Here is a 27447-nt window from a genome sequence, read left to right as displayed (position 1 = left end):
ACCGAAGAACTAGATCCAGCTGTCAAAACTAATGTTTTAGCCGTTCCATGAATATGTACGACTGTCAAAACCTCTTACAATGTTTTGATTTGTATATTGTCTTCGATTTAAAATATTACATCGCACAGACTAAATAACTATAATCTAACTATAAACTAACTATTTTTAATTTGAATGATTCTAAAATCAAAGAGATGATAAACAGAGATGGTGGGAAGTAGAAGGGGCCGAATTACCCCTGTGCTCTTAATAGCCCCGGGTCCCCCTATTATTTAAAATGTTCTGCTTTTCTCTTTATATCTATTGCACTAACCTGCTTTATTTTCAGTCAACCAAATACATAATTATTCCGATCGTTGATTTTTAATTACACACAAACGGGATAGTGATATATCAAATTAAAAAGTACGATCATTTATCAAGTCGTTTGAACCAGTTTATTTTTACCATATTCAGAATTATTCATTTGAATATTTCAAAAACCATATTTTTTTGACTCATAATCTAGATTTTGTTAGTACTGATATTATTGCGTTAAATAGTTAAAAAAGTTCGCGAATACTGTTAGTAGAAAATTAACCAAATCCACATTTAAACATTCGTATTAAGATTTCTAGTCTAAGGTGATTCGCACGATGTCTGGAGGCAGCATAAAATTATTCTTCCTGAGCGGAATCTCACTCAACTGCTGATCGACCGGGGCGCGGGTGTCATACAACGAGGGACTCTGGCAAATGATGCCGAATGTTCCAAAGATGCAAGAAATCGTAAACACCCACAGGAAAAATCGGTCCAGTACCATCGATACGAACTTCCAGTCTTCGACAATCTGAAATTAGCAGAGATAATAGGGATGGAAATTATTCATGCACCACAGTATGTATAAAGGAAAGAAAACGAAATATAAAAAGTAGCATTAGGAATGCAAATTACACTTCCCTCTCTGCACACCTCAAACAATTGGCAATGCTTTAAAAAAGAGGGTAATTGCCGAACAGTTGAAATGAGATCGGGTGATCGTCGAACTATTTCGCTAATGTGGTATCCGTGTGAAATTTATCAATCTCTTTTAGATATAAACAGATAATACCAAGTTCTAGTAGGATACCACAAAATATTATGTGCAGGTTATCATTCTACTCGTTCAATTAGCATGTTAAACTACTATGAAAGTATCAGATCTTATACTAGTGGTTCCAAAGTTACTTTAAACTATTTGCACATGTTGTAGCCTCGGGTGGTTTCCATGTGATAAAAACGCCACCGACTCCAACGGTAAAAGACAAGAACTGTAGGTGAAATCAACTAGTTTGCGTTCATGCTCTTTCAAGGTGAGGTCCAGCAATCGTTGAAATTATGTTAGTAAACACTACGACAATTCGGATACAGTACAAAGCAGATCAACAAGAGATCAAAAATAGGCGAAGCATGTCTTAATGCTCAAGAGCCCTATTCTAAAACCCCGTTTTGTATGCTTCTAACACCATCAATCATCTGCGGAATGCGCAAAAAAGGACAGCAGGAATATCAAACATAAGCATATTACATTAATTATCAAAGCACTGTATCCACCTTCCGCACATCAGGGACAGAAAGCTGCGGATGTAAGAAAAATAGCCTTTATGACAAACGTGACATCGGATTCTCCCTTGCGCTGAATAAGACCAGAAAATACGCCTGTTACGCCGTACCAAACCAGCAGGATGAAAATATCAACTGTTGTTAAAGGATATTTATACATTCAACAACCATACGACGTAAACTGAATATGGCTACAAAGTATTATGCTTGCAGTAGGACGTGACAGTTTGTAGCCTGGTACGTACGATTGTTTCGTTTATTTAGAATGTAAAATGAACGAAATTCTGGCAGGAAGCGAAACATTTCGGATTTAGGGATCAAAATGTTGTATCATAACTTTCATTACCAATAGTGGATAGATTTAAATTAGTTCTTGAAAAATGATATTTTTTCGGAAAATATTTTGACCTCTCACTGCGTTTATTCTATGTACTTCTAGTATTGATTATGGAACATACCAAATGGTGAGACAAGCCCCGATAATCCTCTTAAAGCGTCTGGTATTGAACTCTATGATGAGACGTGCAAAGACGATATTCTATTTTCCTCCCGATTTTGTTGTTATTTAGCAGAGATAATAATTTGAAGTAAACGTCGATGATAGTGCTGTTACTGATGCGGTTCAGAAAATCATATAGCTTACACAAGATGTTTTCGTATGTAGGGAAATCGGGGGCACGTCCGACACCTTAAGCGCAATCATTTTTCCAAAATTCCACAAAGCTCCTAAAAGTGTATATTATGTGCATCATCCTTGTTCAGATGGTTCTTAACAATATATAGTTTTTTTAGAGGTTCAAAAAATTGAATTCATTAAAAATTATTGGTTACCATAAAAAGGATTAAAAAACGCTGCGGATAAGACCGATACTCAAGAGTCAGTCACAGTCAAGAGCGACACCATTTTCAACTTTCTTTTTGTACAATTCATTAGCATTGAAAATGCCTTACTCTACTATATGGGGTTAAAACTAAAATCTAATTTCGAACTGCGTCACAAAAATGTGGCATAATTTTAAACTACTGTAGCGCTGTTAATTGTTGATAGATTTGCGTCATTTAAATACTAATAGATCCAGAAAAGTCCAACTTAAAAATTTATTGCAACTATAAATTGGTATTTCAACTATATACACTCAGGTTTTTTTACACGGGGGATACATGCCGCGTAAATGAAAACCGCGTAAATTTCAAAATCCGCGTAAATAAAAACCGCGTAAAATTCAAAATCCGCGTAAAAAAAACTTGAGTGTACTATTGAAAATTCCGTATTATTGCAAAAACATTGGGAAAATGTAAGAAAACAGACAAAGTTTTCGCTTACGTTTTGTTAATTATTGATGGATTTTCGTGATTCGAACACCCATCGATTCTGAAAATTGCCAGTAAAAAATTGTTATCAAACACACTATTGAAAAATACGAAAATATGAATTTAATAGGAACATATACAATTTTCACAAATTTGCGCAAGACTTTCCCTAACATGGACATCATCTCGTCCTACACATTTCACCTCTTGATATAAAAGGAATGTTTTTGACCGAATTCCTTCATTGCCATGCCTGCCATGCTGGCTGAACCAGTCGGACTATTGCTATTGTTGCTTGTAGGATAGCTGTTAGGTATTTCATTTGATCACGAGCTACGGAAGGGGAACGTTTGTCTGTGTGCGCTGGAAGGATTTTGTTCGCAGCTTCAAACGGCGATGGCGAAACGGAAGCGAGATGGCAAATTGCTGGTTTATGCCGTGCGTATCAGCCGTGTAGGCAAGGCTCAAATCGTTCCAAAGGATTCTCGTTACGTATCCCAAAACATAGTTGTTAGTAAACCGTCCTTATTAGGACGAAACAGAATTCAATTAGAAAATTCCTTTTATTAATTTGTGTTAAGTTGGGGCTTGTTAATTCTGTACCTTTACCAGTGACTCATAATATATGCAAATATTCTTCAAAATAATCTACCAACCCGATAGTTTTTCCAAACATTTAAGGAGATCAGTGAATGTCACAACCCTGCCACTAAGCGAAAGCCACACCAAAAAGAATGATAAAAATATTTTTATTTGTCGCATAAAAGGATGGTCTTCCATCTGCACCAAAAAGTTAATAAAAGAGATTGCCTTGTGTTACATAGTGCTCATTTGACATGAGCGGCGAAAGAAGAATGTTCGTCTGTGTGTACGCAGCAGAAACGAATCGCCGGCAAGGTTCGAATTGTTTTAAAGGATTCTCGTCCCGTATCCCAAAACATAGTTAGAGCAAACTGTTCTTATTAGGACGAATATATAATGGAAAAACCTGTTTTAATCCACCTAGCGGTGCAATTGTGCCTTTCTCATTTCTCTAAACTATGTCTCGGTGGCTGGTTATGTTTAACACGATTGTGGAAATGTCAATTACATTCTTAGTACACTTTGCACTTATACATAATAGCATGCCAGCCACGAACTTGATGAGCTACGTGTCGACGGTGAAACAAAAAGTATCATACTTAATTAGCCTAATCAGCATTAGTTCAATATCATCTGCTTGCTAACTCATTTTGTCATGCGGGGGTGGGTGTGTAAGGAGGGCGAAAATCCCACGAACGAACGACTCCCCAGATTAATTTGGTATACTTTGTGATATAGGAGGGATTCCATAAAGGGCCGTGCATAAATGACGTAGCATTTTGGGGGGTAGGGGGGGGGAATACTAAATTTGTGACGAAGTGTGACGAGGGGAAAGGTAGGGTCAGAAGTTGCGCGACGTAGCATTAAGATTTTGTTACGGGAATTAAAATCCATTGATTAGAAAAAAAAAAAAACAATTTGATGTTCCTCCATTCCCAAGAGAAATAAATTTAAATTCACACAAGTTACTTTTCATGAAATTTTTAATGTAGTAAGTTTGCGTGTATGCGGATTTAACTTGCTACATTAGTTAACTAATCTTGCTAACTAGTAGACTTAGTTTGTTAGCTGAATTAAGTTTTCTCTTCGGATTCAACCAAACAAAATTTAGTAATTTTATCGAATGTATGCTTCTTAGAATCATGGGCAGCTGCAGCATTGTGAACTAAGAGATCTTTTGTTCATGTTCCATGACATATAAAACACAAAACAAAATTATTAACGCGATATTTGTCATGAAATGGGTTTATTTGGTCGCAATTTGCTATTAAAATGAAAATGTAGATAAAAGCCGCCAAACATTTTGTAAATACATAAAAAAATTTCTTCATTCCCCGGTCGCGTTGGGAAGGGGGGGGGGGGTATTGTCAGAAATGCTACGTTATTTACAAGGGGAAGGTTAGAGTTTTGTGACAAAATGCTACGAGGGGGAGGGAGGGGTCGAAAAACGCCGAAAAAAGCTACGTCATTTGTGTACGGCCCCTAAGAAACCGGCCGAGCGCAAAATATGACCACCGTCGATTCGAACGAAACTTTAAAGTTGTGTTCGGTTTATGAATCTCCATTATTGTCTTAGACAATTGCAATATTTTGATACAAGAGCAACTTTTCAAAAGGGCGTAAAGATTTCTACGCTCAATAATTTCAAAAATTTTATGTTCGATTACTGTATTTTTAACAGCAAAACTTTCTGAGAACGAGTTTCAGAGAATGAATATTTATGTACGAAAAAAATATACGCTGAAAAAAATGTTGTGTCATTTTTTACAAAAACAAAAATTTATGTTAAAAATTTAAATTGTAAAAGAACCCATTTTTTCTACTTTTTTCATAAAAATATGTCAAAAGTTGTTGTTAGGAAAACTTTTTTATTGAAAGCTTCTTCATGATCCAAATACACTGAATAAGTTTCTTTTGCGTCTTTAAAACGATAAACATATGATTTTTGACATTTTATGATTGGGTAACCTGAATAACTTTTAAAAAGGACATTATCACAAAAATTAACTGTTTTTGTTGGAACAAAATTCCAAATATCTCGAAAACTATCGCATTTTGAAAGATTTTTGTTAAATACATTTTGATTTAAAATGAAACTTAGAATTATATTCTGTAATAAAATTATAGTTTTGTGTGTCAATTAGTATGAAATTTAAAACATGTATAAAGTTATTGTTAGAAAAACTTTTTTACCGATAAGTTCTCCATCATTCAATCACATTCAAAATGTTTATATAAGTCAAGCATTGAACTACAACGTAGAAAAGTATCAAAATTGATTAATTTAAACTAGAGATATTTGACTTTGAATTTTACGGCGAGTCGAAAGTAACTCATTATAGCGGCAATGGGAAATTTTGTAGGTAGGTAGGTAGGTCAAAACGCATTTTGTTTAAAGTCAATCGAAGTAATATTGCTCCGCTATACGGGCACTTTATTATCAGTGGCAGGATCATTTCACTACGCAACTGGAATACTGTTTGCAAAGATCAATTTTGTCTGCTGATCATTTTCCGTTTGTTGCGAAAAAGCTTTAAATTTCAATATCCAAGTGGAAAAAATATTCATCTTCGCGGACCCGCCGAATCCTTATCACGACCCCCTAGGGTTCCGCGGACCCCAGGTTGAGAATCGCTATTATATACTATCAATGCCTAAACGACCGATGGAGGCAGTTAAACGCAAGAGCGGAGTATTACATTATTTAACATTGACATTTACTTTAATAAACTTTGGTTGTTGTTGCAAACATTATTTTGTCCATATACTTATTTCCAACGAAAGATTTCACATTTATTTTTTCAAATACTAAACTATAACGAGATATTCAAATTCATTCTATAGCCTGTGTAGTTCCATGTTTCCACTTGTCAGTCACTTGTCAATGTAAGTAGAATGATTGTAACTATTATCTATAGGATGATAACTATTAGAAATTTGTCCTTGTAGTTTTTTCCTCAGTGTACAGTTACATCTTGCACAACGGCGGAGTTGTGAACGCTGTGCGTAGTGCAGTATTCGAAATCAGAACCACGTTGCAATAAAAACCTCAACCACCTTTATAGCTACCCGTCTCCCAGAAAACGATTCGCGTGTTTAATCTCCTCATATGAGCTGCGCTGAAACAACGACCTTATAGAACATTTCCCAACATTATTTATTTATATATGTTTCTCTTGAAAAGCTGACAACAAGTACCTATGCTGAATTATTCCCTTAAAGAAACCAACAAAATCTCTGGAGGATACGTGCTCGGGGAAAGATTCAACTATTTTGCCTGCCTTCGTACTCGCCAACTTCAAACGAGTTGTTTGCGTTCTTTTCAAGAACAAGTTAAAACATAGCGCAAACAATACATAGGATACCATGTTAGAATTCCACCGCTGGTAAAGTCAAAGGAATGAACCTTTCTCTGGGTTTTCTTCGCCTGATGTCACGATGTGTCTCGTTTTCCCGTTCATCTGTCACTCACTTGTTTACTAGTAGCGATTATATCATTTTCTCATAATGTCATTTCAAAGTCCTTCCCTTACATGTCGCTGGCTAGACATATAACATGATGAAACGCGGCAGTATATCGTTTCAAGTATGTACGATAAAATTACCAATAAACGATGCCCTGTCATGTTTTCTGTTGGCCAATCTGATGTCATGATCTTTTCTATCTTTGGAGGATGCATGCTGCAAAAATCAAAGTTCAAAAACCACATTTCATTTTTAATTTTAACTATTATTAAGGTTAACTGTTAAGATTGAAATAAAACACAACGCTACTGAGGCAGCGTTACACAGTGATTAGGATTTTTTTCTTTTGATATCAATAATTTAGCACGTAAGGTGGATCAAAATTAAATATGTATGAATAAAAGCATATTGGAAAACTCATTTCTAAAAATTGAAGTGAACTGAATTTTTGACAGCATTCAAGTGAAACGTGTTTAATCCTAATCTAAATACAGGAATACAGGCTTCGTTTAGCGTACGAACTATCGAATCACAACCACATATGTTCCCTTTTATAATATTCATGAAACATGGCTAGAATATTTCCATCATCCACAATGGTTGAAAATGGCGTGTAAAAACCATTTCCGACATTACGATTATGAGGTGCCGGAAATGGTTTGCTTGAACGTTTGCTTAAATTTATTAGGATTTTATTAGGACTTTCTTGAATTCCTACGAAGCCAACCTTTTATTAGGAGAAGCTAATTGATCATTTTTACGTTCTATAAACGAAACTGAGTACCGTACAATTCCTTCGGAAGGGATTTCTATGGAGACGCGTGGTAGTTTGATAGATTAGTAGTAAGAATATCTCACCATTATGTGGTTTTGATCAAATATATTACCGGTCCATATTATTTAAAAATATGAAAAATCAACAATGCGCATTAAAAAACAATTAATTTAAGAACGAAAAATTTATATTGTAAAAATTTGCAATGCCGCTGCATGAAATCCTTTTCAAAAAAAAATCAAAATGCCTTAATTTTAAATTTTTCTAATAGGACGTTTTTTTCAGAAATAAAATAAAACTAAAATCGAAAAAACCACCCTAGCTCCCCCAATATGGCCAACAAAGAGTTAAAACTTTCTTTAAGCATAGCTGTTTCAAACGGCGTATTACAATTCTATTTTGGTTTGAGGGTATATTTCACATGCTTACTCGGTTAGACCCTTTGCTGAAGCAGTATTTAAATACAAGATATCAGCTATACATATAATATTCAAACTGATCCGACTTTCTCCGGTTCAAAAATTCCAGGTGATTTCAAAATATTGCAACTTTTGCCAATTTGAGGCTCGTCGAACCGTTATAAAGCCACACAAAGGATTTTTTCATTTATCCTTTTTTAAAATTGAAACTAAATGCGCAAAAAACCCTTGACAACCATTGGTATGTGTATTTTGGGAGTACATGGTCCTCAATTTATTGTTTTGAATTGACATCAGATGAACGTTCACCGTGACTGTGTTTTAAAAATCTCTTTCGGTCCGTCTAATTTTGGTCATTAGTTGAGAAAAAATGGAGAAATTTCGTGAATAACGAATTCAATGTTGATCTACCTCATCAGTACTTGCTGTTTGTCGTATATTCATCATGATGAGAAAATTAACGTAGCCCCATGACAAAGAAGGACTTCCAAATCATGTGGAACAACAACCAAGTACTCCACTGCAATGTCTCGATATTGCTCGCCATTGACGTTAACGTTGTCTCCAACGACATTTTTGAAGATAAATGGACTCAGCATCAGTGTTGCCCCAATAAAATCTGTACCAGGAGTCGAAAAATCTTTTCTATCTGTACTTTTCTGTAGAAAAATCTGTACCGGATTCTGTACCCAAACAATAACAAAGTTGTTTTAAAAAATAATTTTTCCTATGCTGATTTTTCATTCGAGGAAACCAAACCAGAAATTGTGACTCGGTAATCGGTTGTTATATTTGAACTGGAATTCCGCAAAAAACCAATCAGAATTCCGGAGTTTGACTGGGAAATGTCAATATCAGCTCCAGCTCAAATTCTCGTCGCCACTTTGTTTGCAACCTAATGTCGCTGACAGAGTGGCGACGAGAAGCTGGGCATTACCATACATTAAGATGCGAGAAACCTGCTTGCAGCAAATCAAATGGAGCATGTCAAAGTATACGTAGACACTCCGAGTAGATCCGCTCGGCTTTCACTCTGAAAGGGTGGAAAAGGGATGATTTTGCTGGAAGCAGGTTTCTCGCATATCGCATTCTAATGTCAGCTTCAGTTCAAGCTCAGTCAGTACTTACCAGGTCCACTTCATCTACTCGCCATCATTCTGTCAGCGGCCTAGTTCAACGTTTATCTACTATTCACTGTGATGCATCGCAGCGTTAAATTATTTTACTTTTCTGTCATATTAAAAAAATCTGTACCAATCTGTACTTTTTTAAAAAAATCTGTAATCCGTTCCGTACTGAATCTGTACCAAAAACACTTCAGAAATCTGTACCTCTCGAGATAAATCTGTACTTGTAGCATCAGTATGCCATTCTAGGTCAAACTCAGCATGCCATTCTAGGTCAAACTGCACCACACAGTAACTTTATTGGGATGCCAGATTGCCCATCACACTGAATAGACGGATTAGTTTATTGAATACTCCATACACCCAAAATATGCTTCGCCTTAAATGATGAATTTTCGGCAGCTAATTGTGGAAAGTTTGTTTGAACGAAAGGTTATTTTTGAAAAAAACATTCCAAAATTTTAAGACGTTGTTCAAGAGTATATTTTGACATGATAAAATAGTGGAGAAAACTGAACAAATTTTAAAAAAATTAAATGGATATGTCAACTCAGTCATAAAAAATAGCGATTAAAAAAATAAATAAGCACTCTTTATTATATTTGGAAAAATGTATCTCCATGAAGACGCGACCCTCCCTCTCTTCCTTTTCCTCTGATCTTCTGTCTATACCTCTGGATAAACAAATGTATTCACACAAATCAGCTCGAAATTATATGCATTTGAAGAAAATAGAAAATTGACCTATGCACTTATACTCAAAATTTGTTCCTGTCTAGTTTTAGTTTTAGCCCAAGATTCAACCCCTATTACTCCTGTGTGACTTAGGGCCGATTTCGTCACCCTCGCTTAACTTTTAAACCAGGTCCACCAGTACGTTTAAACCTGGCTTAAGCGCTAAGCGAGGGTGAATAAATCGATAAGCGAGGGTATATCATACGCGAATTTATCGCAAATTATTGTCGTGTATCATATTGAAAGAAATTTAATAATAATTGAAATAAACTCACCTCATTATCCTTGTCAGCATCCTTGATATGTTGGGCTATGAATCTCACTGCCTGTATCGCAGAATGCAACTCCGGAGACATTTGCTTCGGTATGATGTTATCGTGCTCGACTATAGTATTACAATCCGGAGGCAGGGTATGCATAAAAAAGCGTTAGGAGAAAAATACGGTAAAGTAAATCAAATTTTAATTATAAATCATCACGCAGACCAAGCTCCTCCTCCAACTAAGTGGAACGGGTTAAGGTTTGGAAAGGCCGTCTCTCTAATTCAACTAGGTATAAATATTGCTGTGGAAAGCGGGAGAAGCGCCCACGTACTCGGTATAGGGTTTTCATATTTACACAGTGTTTGTTTCCTTTTTATACACACAAAGAGTAAAATGACAAGGATCTGAAATGGGATGCCACACGGTCATGTCATGCCTCAAGATGTTAGGAACGAGACTGGCTAAATTGGGACAGTTGACCTAGAGATGTGCGCTATAAAGTGGAAGTTTATTTAAAGGCTTACCTGAACCATGTGCTAGATTCATTCCGATGTTATCAAAACTGTCACCACCCTCCTTGAATTCACCGGGAAAATCACTGATACTGTGAATTGGAGCGAAGCGACAAGAAAAAAGTGGTTATAAAACATATAAGGTTATAAAACAATTTAGCAACGAGACAAAAGTGGAAAATGAAAAAAAACTCCAAAGTGTTGTTAATTCTAGTACGGTGTGGAGTACACATGTGATTAAGCCCTTTCGTTGCAGCGACCGCTTCTGTTATATTATTAGGGGAGAGTGAGGACACTTGATCCTTGGGGATATTTGATTCCCTGGCCATATCTCATAATCTATACGCAGTTATCGCAATATAAACAGAAAATGAAGTATTTGGTCGTTTATGATGTTTAAAAACCAATCTGATGTATTACATTTGTTTTGGAAAATTTGTATAATATTTTAGAAAATATGTGTTTAAATCTATCTCGAAGATCTTTTTACAAATTTTTTGAACGGTCGTATGAGATCGTCGAACTAATTATATATGAATATTTTTAAGTACCATTACTTTCTAAAGGCTTTTGTCTCGAAAAAAATGCGTTTTTCGAATAAAAAGATTCACAACAAATACAAAAACGCTTTTAATCCACCTAACAGTGTGATGAGACATTTCTTATAACTCTTATCACTCTCTTCGGATATTGTATCGTTTGAGAACATTTAGATCTTGATGCTTCGCGATGTTTTTGATAACACATACTACATGGGATAGTGGCAGGACTCAGAGAATCGCTCAAATCAGCATAGGACAACATCAGTGCTAGAAATCTCAAACCAAATCAATGGGAAAGCGAAAAATGGCCCATAAAATAGACATACCAACGAATTATTGTTAATGCTCTGTTAATAAAATATCTAAATTGTGGTGGGAAAACTGAATTTTCCTAAAGGGGATATATATAGTACTGAGCCAAAAAATTCGAATTTTTTTTTTTTTAATCGATTTGATGTTTATACTTTACTCAAATTTCCAACGCGACTGAGAACTAAGAAATCAACGCTTTTTCTTGAAAACTACTAGCAGTGACACCATTCAAAGAAAATCAACAGTGAATATTTCCAGTGTTTTATATTCTAGATTGCATGATTCAGTGATCGAAACCCAAAACTTCATAAAGTATTTGTAATTATTAAATTAAAATTTGTTTTTACTATTGAAATTGACAAAATTATAGTATCGCCCCTTTGGCGATTGTTTACATTTTCGGTCCCACCTATCAGCATTGAAGTATCGCCCTTACGTTTTTTACAATAACTACAGTTTTACACCACCGATTTCGTCCGGGTTTTTTCAATAGCGATCATTGTTACTATTTACAGCTGGTATCAGCTTGATAATTCTAAAAAATACGAAAAAACAGTTTCGCCTCTAAACTGCTAGCAAAAAAAGTATCGCCCTGATTGTTTGCATGGAGCGTGGAGGGCGAAACTTTAAATAAACAAACAAAAATACAGTTTCGTCCGTTGTATTTTCTGCTGTAGTTTAAGAAAGCAAAATCGAAGAATCCAAATTTTTAGGTTAATTTGTTGCGTTTCAAAGCCCTCATTCGCATGTATGAAAAAAACCTTATGTTTAAATTTGTAAGTATCGCCCTTTTCACAAAAAAGCGTTGAAATGGAATCGCAGATCCTGATATCACGCTATCTCTGAAGTGCATGCGTGCATAGTTCCAAATTTTACTTCGACTTCGATTTTTTCTAAAGGTGACTTCCCAGTAGTATCCTTGATTTGAATTATTATCGCTAATCCTAATGCCAAAGAACAAATAAAAACCTCTCGAAAACGAACCATTTGGGAAAATCATCATCATTACTGGAATTTTCATTTTCACGAAACTTTTCGATAACCTTCCGTCACTTGCGTTAATGCACTGGGTGCACAGTGCTCTGAAAACCTAGCGAAATCGTCTTAGGGCACCAGCGGGTCTAATTCAGAGCTATCTGCGCGGCGAGTTAAATCTGTAAAGAATACTAAAAATTAATTTCTCTTCCACCATTTTCAGTTCAGCAATTCGAGAGATCGTGCTCACCGCAAGCCATGAAAAAAGACTACGTTGTGAAGCGATGGTCACTATTTATTAAAAAATCACGGTTAAATAAAAAATTAAACTATTAAAAAATTTCAAATAGTTTTTAATTTTCACAAACTTATTAGGAAAAATTGTTTAATAAGCTTACGTAATATTGTGTAGGAAAAAAGCTGAAAGTTTCAGTATTTTCTTCATCTGCGTTTATATGTTGCAGATGAAGAAGTAAGTATATAGTATACCTTAAGTATACCAATTAATTGGTATACGAATTGGAATAAGTTCGCCAAATTTTGGAAGAAGTCTATAAAATAACCCCTTGAAAGCTACCTAAAAATTGTTGTAGTTCGATGCAATAAAAAAAATCCCAAAAATGAAATGTACCTATTAATGTGAAATAATACATACAATAAAGAATAATACATGCAATAAAGACCCATTTTTATCTATCTCATGGTGTATTTTAGGCTGACAAAATGGGGACATTGACTAAATCGGGCAATTTTTTTTTCTTTATAATAAACTGAAGCTGTTAAAATATTCTTCCCGTCCCTTGATGTAGTCTGATAACTATTTCTGATTATGATGAACTTTTTATTTTTACATATTTCCATCTTCATGATAAGGAAAACATGCGCAAGAAAGGATTTACTCCAATTCAGTCTTGTTCGTCTGCTAGAGCCCATCAAACATATGTTCATATTTGGCTGATAAAATCGGGGTTTCAATGTATTATAATAGATATTCAGCATTCGAAGAAGTTTCTTGTGAACGAGTGTAGAACGACTATGTTTCTACTTGCTTGCCAGAAATTCGGTTTGGTGAAAATCGATCATACTGTCCAAACAGCATAATTCCGAAACCGTAATTTTTGAAGTTTTAAAATTATGCAGAATAAATTTTTCAGAAAATATTAACAGAGTTCGTGTTGTCTTTAGCGAATTTGTTGAGACTTTATTATAATCATGAATATTAACCTGAGAAAATTCACCATAAATACGATACGGTATATTTAATTATTTTATCAAATGATGCGCTGTTTAACGTTTGTAAAACTCATTGAAGATACTAAACCCCCGAAATTGGAGGTTTCAAAATGATGCTATCTTAACCTTAAATTACTGTTTTTTAAACATTTGACCTATACATATAATTGGTCATACAACAAAAATCAAATGCTCATCAAAATCGATCAGAACCTGCTAGAGTCGAATGGAAATCGTCATTTTTCATAAATTTCTTTCTACATTCGGAAAGTGTTATCCTCGTTATTAATCATATTACGTTTTCGTCTCAACTCGACGCATTCCAAAAAAAACCTGTTTTAGGTGGGTGCAATTGTGCTTTTCTCATTTGTCCAGACTACGATTCCATGGCTGGTTATGTTCAATACAATGGTGGAAATGAATATTACATGTTCAGTACGATTTGCACATACATACAATGGATCGACAGCCACGATCTTGAGATACTATGTGATACTGAAACATCGCTTGAAACCAGCGGCGGATCATGGAGAAAGATCCGGAAGGTCCAGGCCCTGCCGAACATTTTCAACTTGTTAAGAAATTTTAAACTAGTTTTAATTTTAAAGTAGCAACCCCTCACTGCATACTCCCTCCGGGCCGGTATGATTACGATTTTTAGAGTGATTGCATAACCTTTCTATATTAGAAAGGCAAAAATGTACCAAAGTCCAAAAAAGTCAATTTTTGTCAAACATCTCAATGTTTCATGCATTTTAAAGTCATTCGGCATCAAAAATACAAATTTGATTTTGAAATTTTTCATTTCATTTGTGCAAATCGATCCAGCCATCTCTGATTAACAAAGGTTACATTTTTTTCCACATATACACATACATACACACACAGACATTTTCCGATCTCGACTAACTCAGTCGATTGGCATATGACACTCGGCCCTCCGGGTCGGGATTAGATTGACGAATTTTAGAGTGAATGAGAAAAGCAAAAACATTTTTAGCAAATGTTGAAAGTTATGCATTTTTTTGGTGAGCAGTTCTATGTTTCATAGACATTAAATCAATTTGAACTTCGCTTCCTATTAACTAAAGACCCTTATTACAGTACATTTCTACAAAAACGAGCTCAATTTGAAAATAAATCTGAGGATTATGATTGATTACAGAACTCTGGAATTTTCTATTGGAATGTTTCCAGGCAAGAATTTGATATTGATGCAATTAGACAACTGTGAAATCAAGACCAATAGATCAGTTACATATCAGGACCCCATTCCGACAATTTATCAAAAGTCCTCGTGATGTTTACAACAACAGGTTATCAATGTACGGATCAAATAATTGTTATTGTAATATTGAATTAAATCAGTCTGCATCAATAAATTTTCAACTACAATCCAATATTTTTTTGGGTCTGGTGGGGGGGGGGGTGGTTGTATGGTGTTAAACCCCAAAACCTTCTCTTGGCTACGCCATTGCTTGGAGTTATTTATTTCGCTTTTCATTTTCCGATATGTTTCAGATCGATCCGATGGTTATAAGTTAGAAAAAATGCAGTCAGAAGGTTCGCACAAATGAACATTTTTGTACTGATAAGTTATCAAGTTCCTTCCAGACAACTTGAAAGTGTTCGGTGATTATTTCTAGCGGTTGTAGATAGAAAAATGAAATACAAAATTCGATTCATCGAAATAATGTTTGGCTTATTTCAATGGATTATTACTATATTGAACAATAAATAGGCTACAAAGAGTAATCCACAAACAACAAGCCATAACTTTTAAAGTATTCAAAATAGATATTTGAAGTCTTCAGTAAAGTTATTCGCAAAAGTAAGAGCTACAAATTTGCTGAAGGCATCATTTCGATATAATCACTTCCAAGAAAATTTGTGAAAATATCTCACTCATAGGGGGATTAATCAGCAAAAGCACAATACCAAAAGAAAGGTCATATTGCCTCCATTAAATTCTCCGAAGATACTATTGACCTAAAATAAGCCGTTTTGGCGTTAATAATAGATTACATGTTTTTGGTCATATTTCTGGCAATGGGAAATGATAAAAATCTTTCGTCAGCATTTAATGTTAAATATCTCTTTTGATTATAGTCCGATTTCAACAATCTATAGCTTGTTCGAAAGGTATTCGTTAAACCTGTCTAAAAACATATAAACTGTTAATCTATATTGTCAATTTCGGCAGATAATTTAAAAAAAACTGCAAAAAACTCCATTTTTATGCATTCAAACATTCATATCTTGGAAACTAAACATCAGAATCAAAAACAAATTAATAGCGTTCATACTGTTTTTAGTTCTTTCATTTAAAATTGGTTTGGATAAGATCGGTTCAGCCATTGCTGAGAAACACGAATGAGAATTTGTCCGTTACATACACACACACACAGACACACACACACACACACAGACATTGTCCCAAATCGTCGAGCTGAGTCGATTGGTACATAAGACTCGGCCCTCCGGGCCTCGGAAAAAATCTTGAAAGTTTGAGCGAATTCTATGCATTTCTTTTATAAGAAATGTAAAAATATTAAACTTTGTTCACCTCATACATCAGGTATCTTTGTTATCTGTAGCACTGGGCTTAATCCCTATCATTAGTTCTTTCAAACATTTTCGAAATGTATAGAAAGAGAAAAACATCATTGGTATAAGTTACACTAGTTTACAGCATTTCTGAACAAAATAAGCTAGTAGTCATTTTCAATGTAAAATCGTGTGCTGAATCCGAAAATGAGGTCCCAAAAATTTACAGTAGGACAGTTTTCGGGTTACAGTTAAAAATGAATTTTAGCTTTAAAATTAAAAGCACGTTTAGTAAAATCCAAATGTCTTCGGTTGTAGTGCATCGATATGAAATATTATTATGTTGAATTGAAGGTATTTGAATGCATATTCGATCATTAGAACATTTTGTTTTAGTGAAGCTACTGGTTCTGACGTTATTTACGAATCTATTGAACTTTTTCTCAATTTTTCGTCATTTTTTTGAATAAAAATGAGTGTGTGGTCAATATTTGCGCCAAGATAAAGCAATCCTAAAAATTATATTTTTATGGGAAATTAAATGCTGCTAACAACCAATGAAAATAACCACTTGTTAGTTTGAATCTGATGAAAATTGTGAAAGTTATTCATTTTTTTGTAAAATGGCAATTTTCGTGTTTCTCTGGGTCAACTTATTGAACCGTCTCGATTCCAATTTTTTTTTCTAGGGATAGTTTAATAATATATGAGGGACTCTCTGTCAGAATTCTGTTAAACGAGTAAATTGAAAAATTTTGAAGGAATTTAATGTGGGGTAATATTCGAACTCGTTTATCCAAATAATTGAAGACTACTGATAACAATAATTTCAGGCTCAGTGGAGTAATGTCATCAATAATTTGGAAATAAAAAATACGCATAATATTTACATGTGTCATACGGAATCGTTAATGTATAAAATACGTTGTAAACTGCACGGCCCACAATGCCTTGATACACACATCGGAAGCTTATAACGGTGCAAAATGCTAAATTCGGGCACTAGTTTCACGAATGACTTATCCACCTCTTTCGTCACGTTTTGTTCTACTAACATTTTATTTCACGTTATTACAATGTCTAGAAGTTTATAATTTGAAATTGTGTTGGATTCACATTCACATTTACTGTATGTAATTATGTTCTAGGAAGGAACACAAATTAAAAGTTTTTCAAATTATTAATTTTATATTACTTGACGTATGTAGTATCACATATTTCGACGGATTCGTATAGTTTGTAATAACATTGTACAAAACCCAGTTGAGCATCTAGCGTTTCAAAATGTGAATTTTAAAACGTGTGCGGGTTTAGTTTACAACAAATTTTGTATCATAAGAGTTCATATTTTATGTAATACACTAGTAAATATTACACGCAGTATTGCATACCAATCATTCGATGACTTATAATTTCATTGAGCCTGAAATTATTGTTATCAGAAGTCTTTAATCATTTGAATAAACGAGTACGAGTATTTCCCCACATTAAATTCTTTCAAAACTCTTCCATTTACTTGTTTAACAGAATTCTGATAGTCCCTCATAGATTATGAAACAAGTCCTAGAAAAAATTGGAATCGAGACGGTTCAATAAGTTGACCCAGAGAAACACGAAAATTGCCATTTTACAAAAAATTGAGTAACTTTCGCAATTTTCATCGGATTCAAACTAACAAGTGCTTATTTTCATTTGTTATTAGTAGGCTTTAATTGCTTCATCTTGCCGAAAATATTGACCACACGCTCATTTTTCTTCCAAAAATGACGAAAAATTAAGAAAAGTTCAATTGATTCGTAAATGACGTCAAAAACAATAAAAACAAAATGTTCAAACGATCAAAAGTGCATTCAAATACCTTTAATTCAACACAATGATATTTCATATCGATGCACTACAACCGAAGATATTTGGATTTTACTGAACGTACTTTTAATATTAAAGAGGAATTCTACGAAGATCCGTCCGAAAATCTTTAAAATCGCGACCGACCATCTTAGATTCCAATGAAACTTTACGCGTTTCACCGTCATGCAAGACTAAATATTTTCCACAGGTAATAAGATTATTTTGACTCAAGAGCAACTTTTCAAAAGGGCGTAAACGTTTCTACGTGCATGAATTTCAAAAAAATTTTGTTCTATTACTGTATTTTATACAGCAAAACTATCTGAGAACGAGTTACAGGGAATGAATATTTCTGTCTGAAATAAAAAATACACTGAAAAAAATGTTGTCATTTTTCAAAAAAACAAAAAATTATGATAAAAATTTAAATTGCGAAAAAACCCATTTTTTATTTTTTTTATATTTTGTTACCAAAAACCTAAGGAGAAAAGAAACATTTTGAATGTGATTGCATGATGGAGAAAAAATCGGTAAAAAAGTTTTTCTAACAATAACTTCGTACATGTTTTTAAATTTCATACTAATAGACATACAAAATTGTAATTCTATTACAGAATATAATTCTAAGCACCATTTAAAATCAAAATGCATTTAACAAAAATCTTCCAAAATGCGATAGTTTTCGAGATATTTGAAATTTTGCTCCTTCAAAAACAATTAATTCGTGTAATTATGCTCTTTTTAAAAGTTATTCGCGTTACCCCATCAAAATATGTCAAAAATTTAATGTTTATCGTTTTAAAGACGTAAAAGCAACTTTTTTAGTGTATTTGGATCTTGGAGAAGCTTTCAATAAAAAAGTTTTCCTAACAACAACTTTTGACATTTTTTTTATAATTCTTACTATTTGCAGGCAAAAATACAATTTTCATTTTGAATATGATTCTAAACGCCATTTTAAATCGAAATGCTCTTAACAAAAATTTTCTAAAATGTAGTAGTTCTCGAGATATTTTAACTTTTGTTTTAACAACACAATTATTTTGTTTTATTACGACCTTTTCATAAGTTAGTCGCGTTTCTCCATCAACAATAATAGGTTTTTCAAAAGGCCCGTAAACTTTCCTGCAACTTTCTCTTTGACATCAAGGCGATATTGTGAAACATTTTAAAGTTACATGAAAACAACCAACATATGATTCAGCTATATAGTTTAATCAACAGACCCTACGGTTGAAATATATTTTGGTTGCTTTCATGTAACTTTCAAATGGTTTACAATATCGCCTTGATATCAAAGAGAAAGTTGCAGGAAAGTTTACGGGCCTTTTGAAAAAGCTATTATTGTTGATGGAGAAACGCGACTAACTTATGAAAAGGTCGTAATAAAACAAAATAATTGTGTTGTTAAAACAAAAGTTAAAATATCTCGAGAACTAGGGTGATGAGCCTATTTTCACCATACTAAGCAAGGTGCCTCACTTATTCGGTAATTTCTTGCCTTATAATCAATGGAACGCGTAAAAATTGACGTCAACCGCTTTGCTTCGTTGTTAAGTACCAATATAATAACACAAATGCGTTGAAAGCAGAAAAATTCTCGTGTTTGAGCACAATGAAAACTCGAATCGAGTGCCCCTATTGTTGCGCTTCCATTTGATTCAATGCGTTGAACAAAGATGGCATACACTGCTCTAACCAACGGCTTCAAATGGGTAGGGTGATAATAGAAACATGGCGCAAATAGGCTCATCACCCTACTACATTTTAGAAAATTATTGTTAAGAGAATTTCGATTTAAAATAGCGTTTAGAATCATATTCAAAAAGAAAATTGTATTTTTGACTGCAAATAGTAAGAATTATAAAAAAATGTCAAAAGTTGTTGTTAGGAAAACTTTTTTATTGAAAGCTTCTCCATGATCCAAATACACTAAAAAGGTTGCTTTTACGTCTTTAAAACGATAAACATTAAATTTTTGACATTTTTGATGGGGTAACGCGAATAACTTTTAAAAAGAGCATAATTACACGAATTAATTGTTTTTGAAGGAGCAAAATTTCAATTATCTCGAAAACTATCGCATTTTGGAAGATTTTTGTTAAATGCATTTTGATTTTAAATGGTGCTTAGAATTATATTCTGTAATAGAATTACAATTTTGTATGTCAATTAGTATGAAATTTAAAAACATGTACGAAGTTATTGTTAGAAAAACTTTTTTACCGATTTTTTCTCCATCATGCAATCACAATCAAAATGCTTCTTTTCTCTTTAGGTTTTTGGTAACAAAATATAAAAATTTAAAAAAATGGGTGTTGTGGCACAGCATCTTCTCTGGTCGTACCCCGAATTTGTCAGTGAGCTTAGCATAGTATGTGGAGATACAATCGTAGTTGAATAGGTAGCGTCATCGATTCTGTATAGTAGTAAAGTTGCACAGACTCAGCGGTTGTTGACCGTGATGCCAGACGGACAGATGTGTTTTAAAATTATAAATTTAGCATGAAAAATAATAAAAACATTGGTAGTCGCTATCCGACCACCGCCAAGAGCGGTTGGTTTTCAACATAGAAGTTTAAAAAAAGTTATTAAATATATTAAACCGTATAACTTACCGGATGTGCCAAAGAGAGAAAAGTACACCGCTTACCTGATTGCCTGGATACCATCCGAAGAGTGACCTGTAACGAAAATAACCCTGAACCCACGTTCCTCAATTTGGATTCTCGACCCCTGACCAATCCCGGTAAGGACGAACCACTCATCCACAACGTAGGGCTTAATCATTGGACGCATCAATGGGTTTTTTCGCAATTTAAATTTTTATCATAAATTTTTGTTTTTTTTTTTTGAAAAATGACACAATATTTTTTTCAGTGTATATTTTTTTCGGACAGAAGTGTTCATTCCCTGTAACTTGTTCTCAGATAGTTTTGCTGTATAAAATACAGTAATCGAACAAAAAATTTGAAATTCATACACGTAGAAACGTTTACGCCCTTTTGAAAAATTACTCTTGAATCAAAATATTCCAATTGCCAGAGAATATCATGGAGCGAACACACCTGCAAAGTTTAGTTCGAATCGACGATGGTCATATTTTGCGGTCGGCCGGTTTCTCATGGAATCCCTCTTATTTTTTCACTGAAACTCGAAAACTGTTCTACTGTAAATTTTTTGGACCTCATTTGCGGATTCAGCACACAATTTTGCACCAGAAATGGTGATCGAATATTGAAGTTCAGATTTTTATTTATATTTTGTAAACTAGTGTTATTAGCAGGCTTTAATTTCCCATAAAAATATAATTTTTAGGATTACTTTATCTAGCCCAAAATATTGACCAAACGCTTATTTCTCTTCAAAAAATCACGAAAAAGTTTATTAGATTCATAAATAAAGTCAGAACCAGTGGTCGTATTAAAACAAAATGCTCTAACGATCGAAAGTGCATTCAATTACCTTTAATTCATCATTATATTTCATATCGATGCACTACAACCGAAGGAATTTGTATTTTACTGAATGCACTTTTTATTTTAAAGGTGAAATTCATTTTTTTACTGTAACTCGAAAACTGTTCTACTGTAAACTTTTTGGATCTCATTTTCGGATTAAGCACGAAATTTTACATCAGAAATGGTGTTCGAATATTGAAGTTCAGATTTTTATTTTTATTTTGTAAACTAGTGTAATTCATTACGAAATAGATGCACTGAACTGCCTTTAAGCGACTCGGTAGAACGCCGAGCAATGGCCAAATGAAGATCCTGGATGATGTTTTCATCAAGCAAACAAGAAAAAAAAAGTGTAGTATCAAACTGAATCATTTAATGCATTAGAACAAGCATATTTATAGCTAAAAATATCCAAGAACCAAGATTCAGCTAGTTTCTGATTGGCTCGCTGAACAATATCTCTAGAGCGCATGATGACGATGATGATACTGCTGCTGATTGAACAACGCACGCTTCTTGGTGTCGTGCGCATAAAAAGTTGTGCATTTTTGATATTCGTAACTTGTGCAAAATTCATCCCCCTAAGAAATCCGTGTTTCAGAATCGTCCAATGCTGGTTTTTTGCTGGACCAACGTTGGGCGACGCCCAGTACACCGTTCAGCAGGCTTCCATTACTGGACTAGTGTTGGATGGTTTTGAAACAAATTTTTGGGCTTCTCAATGTTGCTAGCGTGTTGCTTCTCGTAGAGGATTCCCAAAGTTTTGTTGTTGTATACAAACCAGTGGTGCATAATCTCAAATTCAGTTATTATTTCAGTCTGAATTTACCGAAACCAGTAGCTAGTTGACTGAAGTTTCATTATTAGACCAAACAGAAGTATATTAATCCAAATTAATCGCACATAATCCTTAAAAAATTAAATAAGTTGGCTAAATAACTTATTACATGTCACTTTATAGAATATAAAGTGATCGATATTCATGAAGAAAAAAAAACATTTTTTTAGATTCGATTATCTGGATGATTCGATTATCCGAAGCGAAATTTTTCTGCACCCTGCAGATAATCGAATCTGGCCTGTATGTCATATTGCAGTAAATGCAACAATTTTATGCTGCTAATTCCTTATTTTTGGATGTCTACGAATATTATCACTCACCTCATATCAATCTCGTTGGTGTATCCATTGCTTGGAGTTGAATCATCATAGTCCGGTAATGTATATTTAGCACGACGCATCATTAGAATCTTTGGCATGATCTCCAAAAACAGTCGCCGCACTATAGGTGACATCTTGTGTGTAGAGGTACTCCTGAGAAGAAAAAAACCGTTTGGTCTCGTATAGTTATTACACGTATCAAAACAGCTATATTGCCCATAAAAGCATAAGAGGTTCATATTGAAAAACAACAAGCCAAGATGGTTTTGTTTGAACGTTAGGGATACTCGAATCGAGTGCCCCAATTAGCGCCCTACCATTTGAGCCAATGCGTCGAGCAAAGCTGGCAGTCACTGCTCCAACAAACGGCTTCAAATGGGTAGGGTGATAACAGAAACATGGCGATCGTAGGCTCCTTACCCTAAATCAATTTTCACTTTAATAGAATCGGCAGTTGTTTTATACACATCACTGGTACATTCAAAATGATCAAAATGGTCCTTCCATCAATTCAATGCCTCTCGAATTGATATCTGAGGTATTCATCATGCATTTGCATCACTGTAGATTATGAGCGAAAGCCTATTTCAGTCACAGTATGATACAACCCTTCTCTAATCATCAGAAGGGTATGATTCGTTGTGCGGCAAACATCCCGAACAATGGACCATGGACGTATTTTCTATTTAGCAACAATCATATTGACTGCGATATCACAAATATTGCGAGAGGTGAAACCGTATATTATACATGTGTCGAAATCGTCTTAGAGCAGCTGCGGCTGCTCGTCCAGCGAACCTTTTTTGCGCGACTTCCGGAGGGTTAGGTACCTTTCCAGCAAAGAAGTTTCCTTTATCGAAATATGGTTCTTGAACCAAAGCTGTGGAAGCTTTTCCTTCCTACGTAAGGCGGATATATTCATAGTTTGTTTATTTGTTGTATCAACACCAACAGGCCCCTTGACCCCAATGGAGGTTCTTAGCATAGTTACATTTAAGGACATGCTGAATAGAGTCACAAGGTGGCAGCTAAAATGGCTGCCGTCGTTTCTGCTTCTTCTTTTTATTTCATCATCGAAATCAAAACATTGCATTGGCGCGCAAGGCAAAATCGTTTGTAACTTAAATGTTTTATCTCAGATTGCTTAGACATTGTATCACTGCATATAAGCATGTTAGCAGATGCAGATGAATAGATTCTCTTCGCGGAATTTTGATTCGTTTAGAAAATTTGTACCTTTTTATTTTTAAAAACAAATGAAACACGTGGTACACAAATCAGTCAGCTGATTGCTAAACGATACGCTTGTGTGCGTGCCATCTCCTATCGGTATAGTACGTTCTAGCCTCACACAGATGCTGAACGTAAACCGAACCTTTGTTGTGATTTTGGCGTCGCTTCACCTTAAGGACAAACAAAAACTTATTTTTGACATTATTTATAGTCCAGTGGAAGTCGAACCCTGTGACAACTCTATTGAAAACTCGCTGAAGTCCGGTAATAGCACTGTGGCGACCGTAGTTGGTTATCCTAAAAGGTAGTAGCATAAGAGAGTTAGTACGTACTGTTCGGATGCGGGCTTGAAGATTCAGGTGTTCTAGAATTGTAGAGAAATCCACTCTGATAGAGAGCAAGTCCGAGACGAATATAGCTCGAGAGCAGTCCCTCCGGATTCTGAGTGATTCGAGTTGAATTACCTGGAAACGGTTTTCGTGGCTCGACAGTACGAATCTGTTTCGTCATGGGAGATGTCGAAGGGCAAAGTGTATGAACCGGCGTTGTACAGTCTCGATTCTGATGGTACAGATTAGAAAGATCAGAACAATATTCTAACGTTGAGCGGACCAACGCGCAATAAAGCGATTTAAGACAGTATACGTCCCTGAAGTTTTTTGCTATTTTGAAGATAAATCCAAGCCATCTTGCTGCCGTATCTACGATGCTTGAAGTATGTGGTTGGAACGTTAGTGCCGTAGTCATCATGAGTCCGAAAACCTTGACGTGAGAGTGTCTTGAAATGCTCGAGTCGAATAAATTGTAGTTAAACTGAGTCGGATGGCGTTTCCGCGTGAACGTATCAATTGAGCATTTACTCGGATTTAAACCCATTCTGTTCACACCACGTACTAAAGGTTTTATCCCGTATTTCTCAAAAAAAATTTCATGTCGTTGGCGAATGAAAAACGGGGTCTTATAATTTGATGTTGACGTTATTAAAGTATAGGAGGAATATACCTGGACCGAGATGGCTTCCTTGTGGGATGCCGGATGTAGCGAAGAATGGTGCAGATAGATAGACTTTAAGGCTGATTTGGAGTTGCCTTCCATCGAGGTAGAAACGAAACCAGCGCAGAAGTTGTCCATGAATACCGAGTTTGTACAGATTCGCTATTGCGATATCATAGTTGATTTTGTCGAAATCCGCAGATAGATCCATGTAAATAGCATCGGTTTACAATCCGCCAGCGATTCCATCGAATACATATGTTGTGAACGAGAGCAGGTTGGTCGTTGTCGATCGTTTAGGCATAAAACCGTGTTGGTCATCTGCAATGTAGTGTTTGTAGTGAAAGAAAATAGGGTCTAAAACAACCAAGCTCGAATAGTTTCGATACGGCCCTTAAACACGAGTTTCCTTTTTTTTATGAACTGGAAACATGTGCGCTCCTTTCCAGCAGGAAGGGAATGTTCCAGTAGTAAGTGACAAGAAGAAGACTCGCCGAAGTGGTTCAAGAAGCCGGTTGATGCACTTTTTCACAAAAATGGAGAAAGCGCCATCTGAGCCCGGGGAGCTTTGAGGTTTATCTGTTCATACTGAAAGAGGTAGTTTAGTCTTTCACAGTAACCGTCCTGCTAATATTAACAAATGTTACTAAAAGACGGAAATAAATTGTAAATTCCCATTGCATATTTTTGTGCGATCTACAAATGAAGGCAGAGGTCATTGTTGCGTTAGAAGTAAAACGCCATGCATTTTTCATAAGGGCATCATCTTGTCGTTGTATTCAAAATGGTGGTTTGTTGCCTCCTCTTAGAGCCATTTTGTTCAATTAACCATCCGGAAATCGCGCAAATGGCTCACTGAACGAGCAGCCGCAGCTGCTGTAAGGCGATTTCGCTAGATTTTCAGAGCAGCGTGCACTCAGTGCACTAGCGCGACTGCCGGAAGATTAAATTGATTGGAATATTCCATTTGGGGTAAATAAACACTCACCTATACCAAACGTTTAGAACACAAACAGTTGTCCAAACCGATAATGATACTAGAATCATGGTAAACAGAAGATATTTTCCGAGTAATGGCACAGCCAGTGACGTAGGGGGAATGATCTCAGCCAGCAGCAAGAAGAACACAGTAAGTGATACAAGAATTGAGATACACAATGTCACCTATGGCAGAAGAAAACTGTATAAATGTAAAAGGTTTAGTTAAAACCATCATTTAATATTAACCTTTTCTCCAGAATCACTAGGCAAATAGAAGACAAGAACGGTCAAGAACGTGATTCCGACGCAAGGGATTATCAAATTCACAGTGTAAAACAGAGTTTTGCGTCTCATTGTTAGTTTGAAAGTGATATCTGCAAGAAATAATATGGTTATGTAAACCAACATCGCCAATACTGGTCGACTAACCAGAGAATGGTTCAGGACAACATGGATAATATTCTTCGTTACGACTTGCTGGCACTTCCAAAATATCCCATTCAACTGAGAGGTAAAACTCACTCAAATCAATACCAATTTGAACAAGATTACTTCCGGGTACCTGTGCAGAGATAATTCGGATTTATTTTATTACTTATTCAAATAATCGCTTTACCTGATCCAAATGCCTCAACTCAACTTGAGCACCATTGTAAGTCCACGAACCAAACTTCATTAGACACGTTTGTTCGTCATACGGAAAGTATTCCACGTTCATCTCACAAGACGATTTGTAGATTGCTGGAGGCTCCCAGAATACCTCTCCGGTGTATTTTAACGTAGCTTTTGTCATTAGCGTAACCTCGTAATTTCCGTCCCAATTATTGTACAGTACAATGTCAGGAAGCCATATTTGCTCGGATGGCACATACAACATTTCTACACCGCCATATTCTTCCGGGTCCCACTTGAGTTTGTAATCAAACCACTTTTGCTTCACCCAAAGATTGGTCGTCATAACCTGATTGCGAAGACTGACCTCAATCAACTGAGACAACTTGAGTCCAAGCCATACTGTCAATGTCTCGGTATTATTCACAACCGGACGAATGAGCCGATTATAATTGCTGAGTAAATCATCGTACAACCTTTTGGCATCAGGATTCGCTTCGATGTGTACCACGGATGCTGTGGTAAATGATTTTTTATTAATATCAATCTGCAGTAGGCTGATAAATAGGTGCTTACCTTGGGCGTAACTTGCAGCTATTAAACCGAGGAAGCAAAGTTTGAAATTTAGTAATTTCATGGAGTTCCCCATTGCGGTGTTCTAAAACCACATTGACTGTCAGTTTTTAAACTGCAAACCAACAATAACTTCAAAATTTTGAAAAAGTAAATTCCTGGCTGGGCGAGACCTCCGAATCGGGATGCTGTAATATGAAAGATGC

General features: G+C 35.2%; 1 protein-coding gene across 2 annotated transcripts; it reads right to left on the bottom strand.

The window, feature by feature from the left end:
- Window positions 1-495: 495 nt before the first annotated feature.
- On the bottom strand, window positions 496-27447 carry LOC131683740 (acetylcholine receptor subunit beta-like 2). 2 transcript variants are annotated; one of them, XM_058965995.1, is made up of 9 exons: window positions 27245-27447; window positions 26673-27184; window positions 26486-26618; window positions 26303-26430; window positions 26064-26239; window positions 22850-23002; window positions 10783-10862; window positions 10271-10380; window positions 496-829 (listed from the first exon to the last, which is right to left on the bottom strand). In XM_058965995.1, exons 1-9 carry the CDS (start codon window positions 27315-27317, stop codon window positions 614-616), a joined length of 1581 nt encoding a protein of 526 aa, XP_058821978.1. In that variant the 5' UTR covers window positions 27318-27447; the 3' UTR covers window positions 496-613. The 2 variants fall into 2 exon arrangements, with proteins under 2 accessions (XP_058821978.1, XP_058821979.1); XM_058965996.1 differs by lacking the exons at window positions 496-829; window positions 10271-10380; window positions 10783-10862 and adding an exon at window positions 21923-22597.

Source organism: Topomyia yanbarensis, chromosome 2 (genome assembly GCF_030247195.1).
Source record: "Topomyia yanbarensis strain Yona2022 chromosome 2, ASM3024719v1, whole genome shotgun sequence".
NCBI classification, from domain to species: domain Eukaryota; kingdom Metazoa; phylum Arthropoda; class Insecta; order Diptera; family Culicidae; genus Topomyia; species Topomyia yanbarensis.
The sequence above is the reverse complement of the archived record's forward strand: the minus strand, read 5'-3'. Positions and strand labels throughout refer to the sequence as shown.

What these genes read in the sequence shown, in the direction of transcription:
- LOC131683740 (XM_058965995.1), bottom strand. Translation starts at nt 27,317, where the DNA reads ATGGGGAACTCCATGAAATTACTAAATTTCAAACTTTGCTTCCTCGGT. An exon ending in AGTTGAGGCATTTGGATCAG is followed by an intron (nt 26,619 to 26,672) that starts GTAAAGCGATTA and finishes ATCTCTGCACAG; the next exon opens with GTACCCGGAAGTAATCTTGT. An exon ending in GTTCTAAACGTTTGGTATAG is followed by an intron (nt 23,003 to 26,063) that starts GTGAGTGTTTAT and finishes TTTTCTTCTCAG; the next exon opens with GAGTACCTCTACACACAAGA.